This window comes from Hyla sarda, unplaced genomic scaffold, assembly GCF_029499605.1.
Source record: "Hyla sarda isolate aHylSar1 unplaced genomic scaffold, aHylSar1.hap1 scaffold_2726, whole genome shotgun sequence".
In the NCBI taxonomy this organism is placed as follows: Eukaryota; Metazoa; Chordata; class Amphibia; order Anura; family Hylidae; genus Hyla; species Hyla sarda.
Window position 1 is genome coordinate 14,647 of NW_026609425.1, and position 17,517 is coordinate 32,163.

The following is a 17,517-nucleotide window of genomic DNA, read 5'->3' on the forward strand; positions in this document are numbered from 1 at the left end:
ATTATACTGGGGGGGGGGTCAGTACACTCGTTATTATACTGGGGGGGGGTCAGTACACTTGTTATTATACTGGGGGGGTCAGTACACTCGTTATTATACTGGGGGGGGGTCAGTACACTTGTTATTATACTGGGGGGGGGGGGTCAGTACACTGGTTATTATACTGGGGGGTCAGTACACTCGTTATTATACTGGGGGGGGGTCAGTACACTCGTTATTATACTGGGGGGGGTCAGTACACTTGTTATTATACTGGGGGGGGGGGGTCAGTACACTGGTTATTATACTGGGGGGGTTAGTACACTGGTTATTATACTGGGGGGGGTCAGTACACTGGTTATTACACTGGGGGGGGTTAGTACACTGGTTATTATACTGGGGGTCAGTACACTGGTTATTATACTGGGGGGGTCAGTACACTGGTTATTATACTGGGGGGGTCAGTACACTGGTTATTATACTGGGGGGGTCAGTACACTGGTTATTATACTGGGGGGGTCAGTACACTGGTTATTATACTGGGGGGTCAGTACACTTGTTATTATACTGGGGGGGTCAGTACACTGGTTATTATACTGGGGGGGGGTCAGTACACTCGTTATTATACTGGGGGGTCAGTACACTCGTTATTATACTGGGGGGGGGGTCAGTACACTCGTTATTATACTGGGGGGGGGTCAGTACACTTGTTATTATACTGGGGGGGGGGGTCAGTACACTGGTTATAATACTGGTTATAATACTGGGGGGGGCAGTACACTGGTTATTATACTGGGGGGAGATAATACAGGGGCTATATAATAAGGGGGGGGCTCTGTACCTGAGTGGTCACCAGGCAGTGCGCCGGATCGGTCTCCCGCAGGCTCCGTGTTATCATCACTCGTTCTCCGCACTGATATTTACTCTCCTGCCCAATGCGGAAAAGGTCCCGTCCCTCTGAATTGGGAACCTGGAGAGATAAAGGGTTAATCTTGTGCAGCGCACATAGGACAGAGCACCCCCTGAAGGACAGCTGACCCTCACCCTGATGTCCACCAGCTACACCCACTGTAGGACAGCCGACCCTCACCCTGCTATCCGCCAGCTGCACCCCCTGTAGGACAGCCGCCCCTCACCCTGATGTCCGCCAGCTACACCCACTGTAGGACAGCCGACCCTCACCCTGCTATCCGCCAGCTGCACCCCCTGTAGGACAGCCGCCCCTCATCCTGATGTCCGTCAGCTGCACCCCCTTTAGGACAGCCGCCCCTCATCCTGATGTCCGTCAGCTACACCCCCTGTAGGACAGCCGACCCTCACCCTGTTATCCGCCAGCTGCACCCCCTGTAGGACAGCCGCCCCTCACCCTGAAGTCCGCCAGCTGCACCCCCTGTAGGGTAGCCACCCCTTACCCTGACGTCCATCAGCTGCATCCCCTGTAGGACAGCCGCCCCTCAACCTGAAGTCCGCCAGCTGCAGACTTCAGGGTGAGGGGCGGCTGCCCTACAGGGGGTGCAGTTGGCGGACTTCAGGGTGAGTGGCGGCTGTCCTACAGGGGGTAGGACAGCCGACCCTCACCCTGAAGTCTGCCAGCTGCACCCCCTGTAGGGCAGCCGCCCCTTACCCTGAAGTCCGCAAGCGGCACCCCCTGTAGGACAGCCGCCCCTCACCATGAAGTCCGCCAGCTAAACCCCCTGTAGGACAACCACCCCTCACCCTGATGTCCACCAGCTGCACCCCCTGTAGGACAGCCACCCATCACCCTGAAGTCTGCCAGCTGCACCCCTTTTAAGACAACCGCCCCTCACCCGGATGTCCACTGCTGCACCCCCTGAAGGACAGCCACTCCTCACCCTGATGTCCACCAGCTGCACCCCCTGAAGGACAGCCACTCCTCACCCTGAAGTCCGCCGGTTGCACCCCCTGTAGGACAACCGCCCCTCACCCGGATGTCCACCAGCCACACCCCACCCTGATGTCCACCAGCTGCACCCCCTGTAGGACAGCCGCCCCTCACCCTGAAGTCCGCTGGCTGCACCCCCTGTAGGACAGCCACCCCTCACCCTGAAGTTTGCCAGCTGCACCCCCTGTAGGACAGCCGCCCCTCACCCTGATGTCTCCCAGCTGCACCCCCTGAAGGACAGCCGCCCCTCACCCTGATGTCCCCCAGCTGCACCCCCTGTAGGACAGCCGCCCCTCACCCTGATGTCCACCAGCTGCACCCCCTGCAGGACACCCGCCCCTCACCATGAAGTCAGCCAGCTGCACCCCCTGTAGGACAGCCAACCCTCACCCTGACATCCACCAGTTGTACCCCCGTCCTGTCCGCGAAGGTCAGCACCCGAGGGTGAGATGTGAAGTCGCTCCACCACCACCCAGAGTCATCACGGAATATCAGGTTCTCTGCATCCTGCCGCACGCGCTGTAACCTGCGGAACACAATGGAATCCTGTACAATGAGGGGCCACAAGATGAGACCCCCCCCCCACATCAGAAAACCGCACCACCCTACCTACCCACTCTCCACGTCCCACAGGTACAGAGAACCGCTCCGCGTGCACACAGAGAACTCCGCCTCCATGTGGGGACTGTAAGAGAAGAGCAGAACGTGTATATATAGGGGACGGAACCATCACACTGCAGAGCATCCCCCCCCCTCCCGTCACGCTGCAGAGCGCCCCCCCCTCCCGTCACGCTACAGAGCGCCCCCCCCCTCCCGTCACGCTGCAGAGCGCCCCCCCCCTCCCGTCACGCTGCAGAGCGCCCCCCCCCTCCCGTCACGCTGCAGAGCGCCCCCCCCTCCCGTCACGCTGCAGAGCGCCCCCCCCTCCCGTCACGCTGCAGAGCGCCCCTCCCGTCACGCTGCAGAGCCCCCCCCTCCCGTCACGCTGCAGAGCGCCCCCCCTCCCGTCACGCTGCAGAGCGCCCCCCCTCCCGTCACGCTGCAGAGCGCCCCCCCCTCCCGTCACGCTGCAGAGCGCCCCCCCCCCTCCCGTCACGCTGCAGAGCGCCCCCCCCCCTCCCGTCACGCTGCAGAGCGCCCCCCCCTCCCGTCACGCTGCAGAGCGCCCCCCCCTCCCGTCACGCTGCAGAGCGCCCCCCCCCTCCCGTCACGCTGCAGAGCGCCCCCCCCCCTCCCGTCACGCTGCAGAGCGCCCCCCCCTCCCGTCACGCTGCAGAGCGCCCCCCCTCCCGTCACGCTGCAGAGCGCCCCTCCCGTCACACTGTGTAATGTACCTGGTGCTGATGCAGGTGCTGGGGGTCCTCGTCTTCAGGATACTCAGAGGTTTGGGGGGATCCTGAGGGGAGAATCTCCAGGAGGATAAATGAAAAGAGGAGCGAACCCCGACCAGAGCTGCGGAGGAGAGAAAAGATTCATATAAAGCTGCTACCCACCCCCTACATACACCAGGTACAGCCGCTACCCACCCCCTACATTCACCAGGTACAGCCGCTACCCATCCCTACATACACCAGGTACAGCCGCTACTCGCCACCTACATACACCAGGTACAGCCGCTACCCGCCACCTACATACACCAGATAAAGCCGCTACCCACCTCTACATACACCAGATACAGCCGCTACCCACCCCTACATACACCAAGTACAGCCGCTACCCACCCCTACATACACCAGGTACAGCCGCTACCCACCCCCTACATTCACCAGGTACAGCCGCTACCCACCCCTACATACACCAGGTACAGCCGCTACCCGCCACCTACATACACCAGATACAGCCGCTACCCGCCACCTACATACACCAGATACAGCCGCTACCCTCCTCTACATACACCAGATACAGCCGCTACCCACCCCTACATACACCAGGTACAGCCGCTACCCACCCCCTACATACACCAGGTACAGCCGCTACCCACCCCTACATACACCAGGTACAGCCGCTACCCGCCACCTACATACACCAGGTACAGCCGCTACCCACCCCTACATACACCAGGTACAGCCACTACCCACCCCTACATACACCAGGTACAGCCGCTACCCACTCCTACATACACCAGGTACAGCCGCTACCCGCCACCTACATACACCAGGTACAGCCGCTACCCGCCACCTACATACACCAGGTACAGCCGCTACCCGCCACCTACATACACCAGGTACAGCCACTACCCGCCACCTACATAACACCAGGTACAGCCGCTACCCCGCCACCTACATACACCAGATACAGATGCTACCCACCCCTACATACACCAGCTACAGCCGCTGCCTGCCCCCTACATACTCCAGATACAGCCGCTGCCCACCCCTACATACACCAGCTACAGCCATTACCCGCCCCCTACATACACCAGCTACAGCCGCTGCCTGCCCCCTACATACTCCAGATACAGCCACTACCCACCTCCTACATACACCAGATACAGCCGCTGCCTGCCCCCTACATACTCCAGATACAGCCACTACCCACCTCCTACATACACCAGCTACAGCCGTTACCCACCTCCTACATACACCAGATACAGCCGCTACCCACCCCTACATACACCAGCTACAGCCACTACCCGCCCCCACATACTCCAGATACAGCCGCTACCCGCCCCCTACATACACCAGATACAGCCGCTACCCGCCCCCTACATACACCAGATACAGCCGCTACCCACCCCTACATACACCAGATACAGCCGCTACCCACCCCTACATACACCAGCTACAGCCACTACCCGCCCCCACATACTCCAGATACAGCCGCTACCCGCCCCCTACATACACCAGATACAGCCGCTACCCGCCCCCTACATACACCAGATACAGCCGCTACCCACCCCTACATACACCAGATACAGCCGCTACCCACCCCTACATACACCAGGTACAGACGCTACCCGCCACCTACATACAACAGGTACAGCCGCTCCCCCAGTATACACCAGGAACAGCCGCTCCCCCAGCATACACCAGGCACAGCCGCTCCCCCAGTATACACCAGGCACAGCCGCTCCCCCAGTATACACCAGGCACAGCCGCTCCGACCACCGCTCCCCCCCCCCTCCCCTAATATACAGCCACTCCCCCTCAAACTTACTCTGCTCGTGCTGTCCTGCGCTCACTTGCTGGATCCGCTCCTGCAGCTCATACACAGCTGGACTGCCCTGTAATGTCCCCCCGAGGTCCACATCCAACCGATCCAGGAAAACCTGCTGAAAGTCTGAGCCACGCTGAGGAAATACACATCCAGAGCTAACATAGAAGACCCCCAATACAGGAAGGGAACCAGGAGCCCCCAATACATGAGGGGAGAGGGACACAGGAGACCCCAATACATGAGGGGAGGGGGACACAGGAGAACCCAATACATGAGGGGAGAGGGACACAGGAGACCCCCAATACATAAGGGGAGGGGGGACACAGTAGACCCCCAATACATGAGGGGAGGGGGGACACAGGAGACCCCCAATACATGAGAGGACGGGGACCCAGGAGACCCCCTATACATGAGAGGACGGGGACCCAGGAGACCCCCAATACATGAGAGGACGGGGACCCAGGAGACCCCCAATACATGAGAGGACGGGGACCCAGGAGACCCCCAATACATGAGAGGACGGGGACCCAGGAGACCCCCAATACATGAGAGGATGGGGACCCAGGAGACCCCCAATACATGAGAGGACGGGGACCCAGGAGACCCCCAATACATGAGAGGACGGGGACCCAGGAGACCCCCAATACATGAGAGGAAGGGGACCCAGGAGACCCCCCTATACATGAGAGAACGGGGACCCAGGAGACCCCCCAATATATGAGAGGACGAGGACCCAGGAGACCCCCAATACATGAGAGGAAGGGGACCCAGGAGACCCCCAACACGAGAGGACGGGGACCCAGGAGACCCCCAATACATGAGAGGACGGGGACCCAGGAGACCCCCAATACATGAGAGGACGGGGACCCAGGAGACCCCCAATACATGAGAGGACGGGGACCCAGGAGACCCCCAATACATGAGAGGATATGGACCCAGGAGACCCCCTATACATGAGTGTACAGGGATACAGGAGACCCCATATACATGAGAGGACAGGGACCCAGGAGACCCCATATACATGAGAGGACAGGGACCCAGGAGACCCCCAATACATGAGAGGACGGGGACCCAGGAGACCCCTATACATGAGAGGACAGGGACCCAGGAGACCCCCCAATATATGAGAGGACGGGGACCCAGGAGACCCCTTATACATGAGTGTACAGGGATCCAGGAGACCCCCTATACATGAGAGGACAGGGACCCAGGAGACCCCCAATACATGAGAGGACAGGGACCCAGGAGACCCCTATACATGAGAGGAAGGGGACCCGGGAGACCCCCAATACATGAGTGTACATGGATACAGGAGACCCCAACACAGCAGAGGCCCAAAAGACCCCCGGAGACCCCACAAAGGAAGTGATCTACACAGATCGGGGGGACGTGAGGAGATGGGACCGCAGGGATGTCAGATGTCAGGAGATGGGACCGCAGTGATATCAGGAGATGGGACCGCAGTGATGTCAGGATACGGAGAAAGTTCATGGCTGGTCCCTGAGGATAGATGAGGCAGCCATATGGTGTCCCAGGGTAGACCACCCAAGAGAGAGCGCCCCCTGTAAGAGAAGCCTGAAACTGTGTATCCCTCCAATCTTCAGCCATTCCCTCGTTCACCAGCTCCGCCAGCACTTCTGGGGGGATGTCCTGAAGACACGCGCGGGTGAGGTAGGAGAAGGAACGCACATTGTAAGCGGAATGGGCAAAGGGGCAACTGCAACGAGAAGACAACACATGAGGGGCACCAAAGAGATACAACATCGGGGACTGACTGAGGAGACACCGGGGACTGACTGAGGAGAAGAGACACCGGGGGACTGACTGAGGAGAAGAGACACCGGGGACTGACTGAGGAGAAGAGACACCGGGGACTGACTGAGGAGAAGAGACACCGGGGACTGACTGAGGAGAAGAGACACCGGGGACTGACTGAGGAGAAGAGACACCGGGGGACTGACTGAGGAGAAGAGACACCGGGGACTGACTGAGGAGAAGAGACACCGGGGACTGACTGAGGAGAAGAGACACCGGGGACTGACTGAGGAGAAGAGACACCGGGGACTGACTGAGGAGAAGAGACACCGGGGACTGACTGAGGAGAAGAGACACCGGGGACTGACTGAGGAGAAGAGACACCGGGGACTGACTGAGGAGAAGAGACACCGGGGACTGACTGAGGAGAAGAGACACCGGGGACTGACTGAGGAGAAGGAGACACCGGGGACTGACTGAGGAGAGGAGACACCGGGGACTGACTGAGGAGAGGAGACACCGGGGACTGACTGAGGAGAGGAGACACCGGGGGACTGACTGAGGAGAGGAGACACCGGGGACTGACTGAGGAGAGGAGACACCGGGGGCTGACTGAGGAGAGGAGACACCGGGGGCTGACTGAGGAGAGGAGACACCGGGGGCTGACTGAGGAGAGGAGACACCGGGGCTGACTGAGGAGACACCGGGGGCTGACTGAGGAGAGGAGACACCGGGGGCTGACTGAGGAGAGGAGACACCGGGGGCTGACTGAGGAGAGGAGACACCGGGGGCTGACTGAGGAGAGGAGACACCGGGGGCTGACTGAGGAGAGGAGACACCGGGGGGCTGACTGAGGAGAGGAGACACCGGGGGCTGACTGAGGAGAGGAGACACCGGGGGCTGACTGAGGAGAGGAGACACCGGGGGCTGACTGAGGAGAGGAGACACCGGGGGCTGACTGAGGAGAGGAGACACCGGGCTGACTGAGAGAGGACACCGGGGGCTGACTGAGGAGAGGAGACACCGGGGGCTGACTGAGGAGAGGAGACACCGGGGGCTGACTGAGGAGAGGAGACACCGGGGGCTGACTGAGGAGAGGAGACACCGGGGGCTGACTGAGGAGAGGAGACACCGGGGGCTGACTGAGGAGAGGAGACACCGGGGGCTGACTGAGGAGAGGAGACACCGGGGGCTGACTGAGGAGAGGAGACACCGGGGGCTGACTGAGGAGAGGAGACACCGGGGGCTGACTGAGGAGAGGAGACACCGGGGGGCTGACTGAGGAGAGGAGACACCGGGGGCTGACTGAGGAGAGGAGACACCGGGGACTGACTGAGGAGAAGAGACACCGGGGGACTGACTGAGGAGAAGAGACACCGGGGACTGACTGAGGAGAAGAGACACCGGGGACTGACTGAGGAGAAGAGACACCGGGGACTGACTGAGGAGAAGAGACACCGGGGACTGACTGAGGAGAAGAGACACCGGGGACTGACTGAGGAGAAGAGACACCGGGGACTGACTGAGGAGAAGAGACACCGGGGACTGACTGAGGAGAAGAGACACCGGGGACTGACTGAGGAGAAGAGACACCGGGGACTGACTGAGGAGAGACACCGGGGACTGACTGAGGAGACACCGGGACTGACTGAGGAGACACCGGGGACTGACTGAGGAGACACCGGGGACTGACTGAGGAGAGAAGACACCGGGGGACTGACTGAGGAGAAGAGAAGACGGTGTGGCGCTCACTCTTGGTAGGGCGTGGTCTGCAGTGTCTCCATCAGGCCGGTCATCCGCTGGGTGTGCTGTTTAATCTTGCCCTATAAATGTACAGGCAGGTTAGAGGACGGGCTCTCGGGTGACGTGTGGCCCCAGAATGATCCATGGACCCCAGTAATATGGATGAATAATTAATTAATAATACTTGGAATTATAGCTTAGAAAACATTGTGGATAATAGGGAACTAAATCCAGACAACTAGTTATATTACATGTTATTAGTGATTGTCTTGTGTATTTGGTGATTCTGATTGGTTGGTTATATTACATATTATTTAGTAGGATTGTCTTGTGCATTTGGTATGATTCTGATTGGTTAGTTATATTCGATATTATTTAATACGATTGTATTGTGTATTTGGTGATTCTGATTGGATAGTTATATTAGATATTATTTAGTAGGATTGTTTTGTGTATTTGGTGATTCTGATTGGTTGGTTATATTACATATTATTTAGTAGGAATGTCTTGTGTATTTGGTGATTCTGATTGGTTGGTTATATTACATATTATTTAGTAGGAATGTCTTGTGTATTTGGTGATTCTGATTGGTTGGTTATATTACATATTATTTAGTAGGATTGTCTTGTGCATTTGGTATGATTCTGATTGGTTAGTTATATTCGATATTATTTAATAGGATTGTATTGTGTATTTGGTGATTCTGATTGGATAGTTATATTAGATATTATTTAGTAGGATTGTTTTGTGTATTTGGTGATTCTGATTGGTTAGTTATATTACATATTATTTAATAGGATTGTATTGTGTATTTGGTGATTCTGATTGGTTAGTTATATTAGATATTATTTAGTAGGATTGTATTGTGTATTTGGTGATTCTGATTGGTTATTTATATTAGATATTATTTAGTAGGATTGTCTTGTGTATTTGGTGATTCTGATTGGTTGTTTATATTAGATGTTATTTAGTAGGATTGTATTGTGTATTTGGTATCATTCTGATTGGTTGGTTATATTACATATTATTTAGTAGGATTGTCTTGTGTATTTGGTATGATTCTGATTGGTTAGTTATATTAGATATTATTTAGTAGGATTGTATTGTGTATTTGGTATGATTCTGATTGGTTAGTTATATTAGATATTATTTAGTAGAATTGCCTTGTGTATTTGGTGATTCTGATTGGTTAGTTATATTAGATATTATTTAGTAGGATTGTCTTGTGTATTTGGTGATTCTGATTGGTTAGTTATATTAGATATTATTTAGTAGGATTGTATTGTGTATTTGGTATGATTCTGATTGGTTAGTTATATTAGATATTATTTAGTAGAATTGCCTTGTGTATTTGGTATGATTCTGATTGGTTAGTTATATTAGATATTATTTAGTAGGATTGTATTGTGTATTTGGTGATTCTGATTGGTTAGTTATATTAGATATTATTTAGTAGGATTGTCTTGTGTATTTGGTATGATTCTGATTGGTTAGTTATATTAGATATTATTTAGTAGGATTGTCTTGTGTATTTGGTGATTCTGATTGGTTAGTTATATTAGATATTATTTAGTAGGATTGTATTGTGTATTTGGTGATTCTGATTGGTTATTTATATTAGATATTATTTAGTAGGATTGTCTTGTGTATTTGGTGATTCTGATTGGTTGTTTATATTAGATGTTATTTAGTAGGATTGTATTGTGTATTTGGTATCATTCTGATTGGTTGGTTATATTACATATTATTTAGTAGGATTGTCTTGTGTATTTGGTATGATTCTGATTGGTTAGTTATATTAGATATTATTTAGTAGGATTGTATTGTGTATTTGGTATGATTCTGATTGGTTAGTTATATTAGATATTATTTAGTAGAATTGCCTTGTGTATTTGGTGATTCTGATTGGTTAGTTATATTAGATATTATTTAGTAGGATTGTCTTGTGTATTTGGTGATTCTGATTGGTTAGTTATATTAGATATTATTTAGTAGGATTGTATTGTGTATTTGGTATGATTCTGATTGGTTAGTTATATTAGATATTATTTAGTAGAATTGCCTTGTGTATTTGGTATGATTCTGATTGGTTAGTTATATTAGATATTATTTAGTAGGATTGTATTGTGTATTTGGTGATTCTGATTGGTTAGTTATATTAGATATTATTTAGTAGGATTGTCTTGTGTATTTGGTATGATTCTGATTGGTTAGTTATATTAGATATTATTTAGTAGGATTGTCTTGTGTATTTGGTGATTCTGATTGGTTAGTTATATTAGATATTATTTAGTAGGATTGTATTGTGTATTTGGTATGATTCTGATTGGTTAGTTATATTAGATATTATTTAGTAGAATTGCCTTGTGTATTTGGTATGATTCTGATTGGTTAGTTATATTCGATATTATTTAGTAGGATTGTATTGTGTATTTGGTGATTCTGATTGGTTAGTTATATTAGATATTATTTAGTAGGATTGTATTGTGTATTTGGTATGATTCTGATTGGTTAGTTATATTAGATATTATTTAGTAGAATTGCCTTGTGTATTTGGTATGATTCTGATTGGTTAGTTATATTCGATATTATTTAGTAGGATTGTATTGTGTATTTGGTGATTCTGATTGGTTAGTTATATTAGATATTATTTAGTAGAATTGCCTTGTGTATTTGGTATGATTCTGATTGGTTAGTTATATTAGATATTATCTAGTAGGATTGTATTGTGTATTTGGTGATTCTGATTGGTTAGTTATATTAGATATTATTTAGTAGGATTGTATTGTGTATTTGGTATGATTCTGATTGGTTGTTTACAGCGGCGGGGGGGGGGGGGGGGGGGGTCGGCTGTAGTGTGCAGGGGGCCTGCAGTGTGCGAGGGGAGGGCTGTAGTGTGTGGTGCGTGGGGGGGGGCTGCTGTCTGTAGTGTACGGGGGAGGGCTGTAGTGTGCGGAGGGGGCTGTAGTGTGTGGTGCGGGCTGCTGTCTGTAGTGTACGGGGGAGGGCTGTAGTGTGCAGAGGGGGCTGTAGTGTGTGGTGCGTGGGGGGGCTGCAGTCTGTAGTGTACGGGGAGGGCTGTAGTGTGCGGAGGGGGCTGTAGTGTGTGGTATGGGGGGGGGGCTGCTGTCTGTAGTGTACGGGGGAGGGCTGTAGTGTGCGGAGGGGGCTGTAGTGTGTGGTGCGTGGGGGGGGGCTGCTGTCTGTAGTGTACGGGGGAGGGCTGTAGTGTGTGGTGCGGGCTGCTGTCTGTAGTGTATGGGGGAGGGCTGTAGTGTGCAGAGGGGGCTGTAGTGTGTGGTGCGTGGGGGGGCTGCAGTCTGTAGTGTACGGGGAGGGCTGTAGTGTGTGGTATGGGGGGGGCTGCTGTCTGTAGTGTACGGGGGAGGGCTGTAGTGTGTGGTGCGTGGGGGGGGCTGCTGTCTGTAGTGTACGGGGGAGGGCTGTAGTGTGTGGTGCGTGGGTGGGGCTGCTGTCTGTAGTGTGCGGAGGGGGCTGTAGTGTGTGGTGCGTGGGGGGGGCTGCTTTCTGTAGTGTACGGGGAGGGCTGTAGTGTGCGGAGGGGGCTGTAGTGTGTGGTGCGTGGGGGGGCTGCTGTCTGTAGTGTACGGGGAGGGCTGTAGTGTGTGGTGCGTGGGGGGGGGGCTGCTGTCTGTAGTGTATGGGGGAGGGCTGTAGTGTGTGGTGTGTGGGGGGGGGCTGCTTTCTGTAGTGTATGGGGAGGGCTGTAGTGTGTGGTGTGTGGGGGGGGGCTGCTTTCTGTAGTGTACGGGGAGGGCTGTAGTGTGCGGAGGGGGGCTGTAGTGTGTGGTGCGTGGGGGGGGCTGCTGTCTGTAGTGTGCGGAGGGGGGCTGTAGTGTGTGGTGTACGGGGGAGGGCTGTAGTGTGTGGTGCGTGGGGGGGGCTGCTTTCTGTAGTGTACGGGGAGGGCTGTAGTGTGCGGAGGGGGCTGTAGTGTGTGGTGCGTGGGGGGGCTGCTGTCTGTAGTGTGCGGAGGGGGGCTGTAGTGTGTGGTGTACGGGGGAGGGCTGTAGTGTGTGGTGCGTGGGGGGGGCTGCTTTCTGTAGTGTACGGGGAGGGCTGTAGTGTGCGGAGGGGGCTGTAGTGTGTGGTGTGGGGGGGGGGGCTTCAGTCTGTAGTGTACGGGGGAGGGCTGTAGTGTGCGGAGGGGGCTGTAGTGTGTGGTGCGTGGGGGGGGCTGCTTTCTGTAGTGTACGGGGAGGGCTGTAGTGTGCGGAGGGGGCTGTAGTGTGTGGTGCGTGGGGGGGGCTGCTGTCTGTAGTGTATGGGGGAGGGCTGTAGTGTGCGGAGGGGGCTGTAGTGTGTGGGGGGGGCTTCAGTCTGTAGTGTGTGGGGGGGCTGTAGTGTGTGGTGTGTGGGGGGGGGCTTCAGTCTGTAGTGTGCGGGGGCTGGGTTGTGAGTTAGAGAGTGTGGTGCGGGCAGGTTATCACCATTAGCATGGAATCTCCCATATGGCAGTGCGGCTCCAGGAGGCGGCCCATACACTGGAAGGTGATGCTGTTATGATCCCAACAGAAACGGCTCATCTGTGGAGGAGAGAACGAATAATTACCATCAATACCATCATTCTCAGCACCGTAACCATCCTCCTCACCGTCACCACCATAATCATCATCAACCATCACTACCACCACCCTCCTCCTCATAATCAACCACCACCACCACCACCATCCTCCTCACCATAACCATCATCAGCACCTCCACCCATCACTACCACCATCCTCCTCCTCATAATCAACACCACCTCCATCCTCCTCACCATAACCATCATCACCACCACCATCCTCCTCACCATAACCATCATCATCACCACCTCCATCCTCCTCCCCATAACCATCATCCACCACCTCCACCCATCACCACCTCCATCCCACCCCATAACCATTATCACCACCTCCATCATCACCACCTCCATCCTCCTCCCCATAACCATCATCACCACCTCCATCCTCCTCCCCATAACCATCATCACCACCTCCACCCATCACCACCTCCATCCTCCTCCCAATAACCATCATCACCACCTCCATCCTCCTCCCCATAACCATCATCACCACCTCCATCCTCCTCCCCATAACCATCATCACCACCTCCATCCTCCTCCCCATAACCATCATCACCACCTCCATCCTCCTCCCCATAACCATCATCACCACCTCCATCCTCCTCCCCATAACCATCATCACCACCTCCATCCTCCTCCCCATAACCATTATCACCACCTCCATCCTCCTCCCCATAACCATCATCACCACCTCCATCATCACCACCTCCATCCTCCTCCCCATAACCATCATCACCACCTCCATCCTCCTCCCCATAACCATCATCACCACCTCCATCCTCCTCCCCATAACCATCATCACCACCTCCATCATCACCACCACTATCCTCCTCCCCATAACCATCATCACCACCTCCATCCTCCTCCCCATAACCATTATCACCACCTCCATCCTCCTCCCATAACCATTATCACCACCTCCATCCTCCTCCCCATAAACATTATCAGCACCTCCACCCATCACTACCACCATCCTCCTCCCCATAACCATCATCACCACCACCATCCTCCTCACCATAACCATCATCACCACCTCCACCCTCCTCCCCATAACCATTATCAGCACCTCCACCCATCACTACCACCATCATCACCACCTCCATCCTCCTCCCCATAAACATCACCCCCCTCCTCCATCCTCCTCCCCATAACCATCATCACCACCTCCATCCTCCTCCCCATAACCATCATCACCACCTCCATCCTCCTCCCCATAACCGTCATCACCACCTCCACCCTCCTCCCCATAACCATTATCAGCACCTCCACCCATCACTACCACCATCCTCCTCCCCATAACCATCATCACCACCTCCACCCTCCTCCCCATAACCATTATCAGCACCTCCACCCATCACTACCACCATCCTCCTCCCCATAACCATCATCACCACCTCCATCCTCCTCCCCATAACCATCATCACCACCTCCATCCTCCTCCCCATAACCATCATCACCACCTCCATCCTTCTCCCCATAACCATCATCACCACCTTCATCATCACCACCTCCATCCTCCTCCCCATAACCATCATCACCACCTCCATCATCACCACCTCCATCCTCCTCCCCATAACCATCATCACCACTTCCACCTTCCTCCCCATAACCACTTCCACCCTCCTCACCATAACCATCATCACCACCATCCTCCTCACCACCACCATCACCATCCTCCTCATCATAACCATCATCACCACCCTCCTCATCATCATCACCACTATCATCCTCCTCACCAACACAACCATTATCCTCAACACCACCACCCTCCTCATTCTCACCACAACCAATAACCTCACCATCACCAACAGACGTCATCATTTTAGGAAACCCAGTGATATCATATGTCTGCTGCAGTGACAGGCGGAACTATCATCACCCCAGGGGTGGACATAAATGTATTAGGCCCCATATCCCCAGGCTGCCCCCTGCTGGCTCCTGACCTGCTTGCTGAAGGCGAGGGTAACTCCGGACATGTCCAGTTTTGTGTGTCGCGGGAATTTTGACTTCTGATAAATCAAATCAGATTCACTCACCGGAGCGAAACCGCAATCTGGGGATGGAAGAGAGTCAGAGTAGACACCACAGACACCACCAGCCTCCTACCCTGTCAAACACTGCCCTGCCCCCTCCATAGGCTCCTCCTCCACACAAAGCCCCACCCCTCCATAGGCTCCTCCTCTTCCACACAAAGCCCCACCCCTGCATAGGCTCCTCCTCCACACATATATAGCCCCGCCCGCTACATACAGTACCCTCGTCCACATAGTCCCCCCCGCCTACTTAAGCTCATCCTCCACACATAAAGCCCACACCCTCTACATACAGTCCCTCCTCCACACATACATCCCCGCCCCCTACAAACAGTCCCTCCTCCATACATGCAGCCGCTCGCCCCTACACACAGCCCCTCCTCAACACATACATCCCTGCCCCCTACATGTGTTCCCCCTCCACACATACAGCCCTGTCCCCTACATGTGTTTCCCCCCTCCCTACATACAGCCCTGTCCCCTACATGTGTTCCCCCTCCCTACATACAGCCCTGTCCCCTACATGTGTTCCCCCTCCCTACATGCAGCCCCGCCCCCTACATACGTTTACCCCTCCCTACATATCAGCCCCGCCCCCTACATACGTTCCTTCCTCCATACATACAGGCCCTCGCCCTACATACATTCCTTCCTCATACATACAGGCCCGCCCCCTACATACATTCCTTCCTCCATACATACAGGCCCGCCCCCTACATACATTCCCTCCTCCATACATACAGCCCCGCCCCCTACATACATTCCTTCCTCCATACATACAGGCCCTCGCCCTACATACATTCCTTCCTCCATACATACAGGCCCGCCCCCTACATACATTCCTTCCTCCATACATACAGGCCCCGCCCCCTACATACATTCCCTCCTCCAACTACATACAGCCCCGCCCCCTACATACATTCCTTCCTCCATACATACAGGCCCTCGCCCTACATACATTCCTTCCTCCATACATACAGGCCCCGCCCCCTACATACATTCCTTCCTCCATACATACAGGCCCGCCCCCTACTTACATTCCTTCCTCCATACATACAGGCCCTCGCCCTACATACATTCCTTCCTCCATACATACAGGCCCGCCCCCTACATACATTCCTTCCTCCATACATACAGGCCCGCCCCCTACATACATTCCCTCCTCCATACATACAGCCCCGCCCCCTACATACATTCCTTCCTCCATAACATACAGCCCCGCCCCCTACGATACATTCCTTCCTCCATACATACAGGGCCCGCCCCCCTACAATACATTCTTCCTCCATACATACAGGCACGCCCCCTACATACATTCCTTCCACATACATACAGGCCCCTCCCCTACATACATTCCCTCCTCCATACATACAGCCCCGCCCCCTACATACATTCCCTCCTCCATACATACAGCCCCGCCCCCTACATACATTCCTTCCTCCATACATACAGCCCTGCCCCCTACATACATTCCTTTCCTCCCATACATACAGGCCCCGCCCCCTACATACATTCCTTCCTCCATACATACAGGCCCCGCCCCCTACATACATTCCTTCCTCCATACATACAGGCCCTCGCCCCAACATACATTCCCTCCTCCATACATACAGCCCCGCCCCCTACATACATTCCCTCCTCCATACATACAGGCTCCCCCCCTACATACATTCCTTCCTCCATACATACAGGCCCCGCCCCCTACATACATTCCTCCTCCATACATACAGGCCCTCAATCCTTCATAGCAATTCCTTCCTCCATACATACAGGCCCGCCCCCTACATACATTCCTTCCTCATACATACAGGCCCGCTCCCCTACATACATTCCCTCCTCCATACATACAGGCCCTCGACCTACATACATTCCCTCCTCCATACATACAGGCCCCTCGCCCTACATACATTCCTTCCTCCATACATACAGGCCCGCCCCCTACATACATTCCTTCCTCCATACATACAGGCCCGCCCCCTACATACATTCCTTCCTCCATACATACAGGCCCCTCCCCTACATACATTCCTCCTCCATACATACAGCCCGCCCCTACATACATTCCCTCCTCCATACATACAGCCCCGCCCCCTACCTACATTCCTTCCTCCATACATACAGCCCCGCCCCTACATACATTCCCTCCTCCATACATACAGGCCCGGCCCCCTACATACATTCCCTTCCTCCATACATACAGGCCCTCGCCCCCTACATACATTCCTTCCTCCATACATACAGCCCCTCCTACATAACATTCCCTCCTCCATACATACAGGCCCGCCCCCCTATCATAGCATTCCTTTCCTCCATACATACAGGCCCTCGCCCTACATACATTCGCATCCTCCATACATACAGCC

General features: G+C 54.0%; 1 protein-coding gene across 1 annotated transcript; it reads right to left on the bottom strand.

The window, feature by feature from the left end:
- Window positions 1-820: 820 nt before the first annotated feature.
- Window positions 821-15,194, bottom strand: LOC130325630 (TATA box-binding protein-associated factor, RNA polymerase I, subunit C-like; the record flags this gene model as incomplete). Its single annotated transcript, XM_056553313.1, has 10 exons — window positions 15,065-15,194; window positions 12,988-13,083; window positions 8,546-8,616; window positions 6,517-6,755; window positions 5,039-5,161; window positions 3,217-3,334; window positions 2,496-2,567; window positions 2,292-2,408; window positions 1,833-1,851; window positions 821-949 (listed from the first exon to the last, which is right to left on the bottom strand). Coding segments are annotated over exons 1-10 (1,017 nt in total), but the record flags the coding sequence as incomplete, so codon positions are not given.
- Between the last annotated feature and the right edge of the window lie 2,323 nt (window positions 15,195-17,517).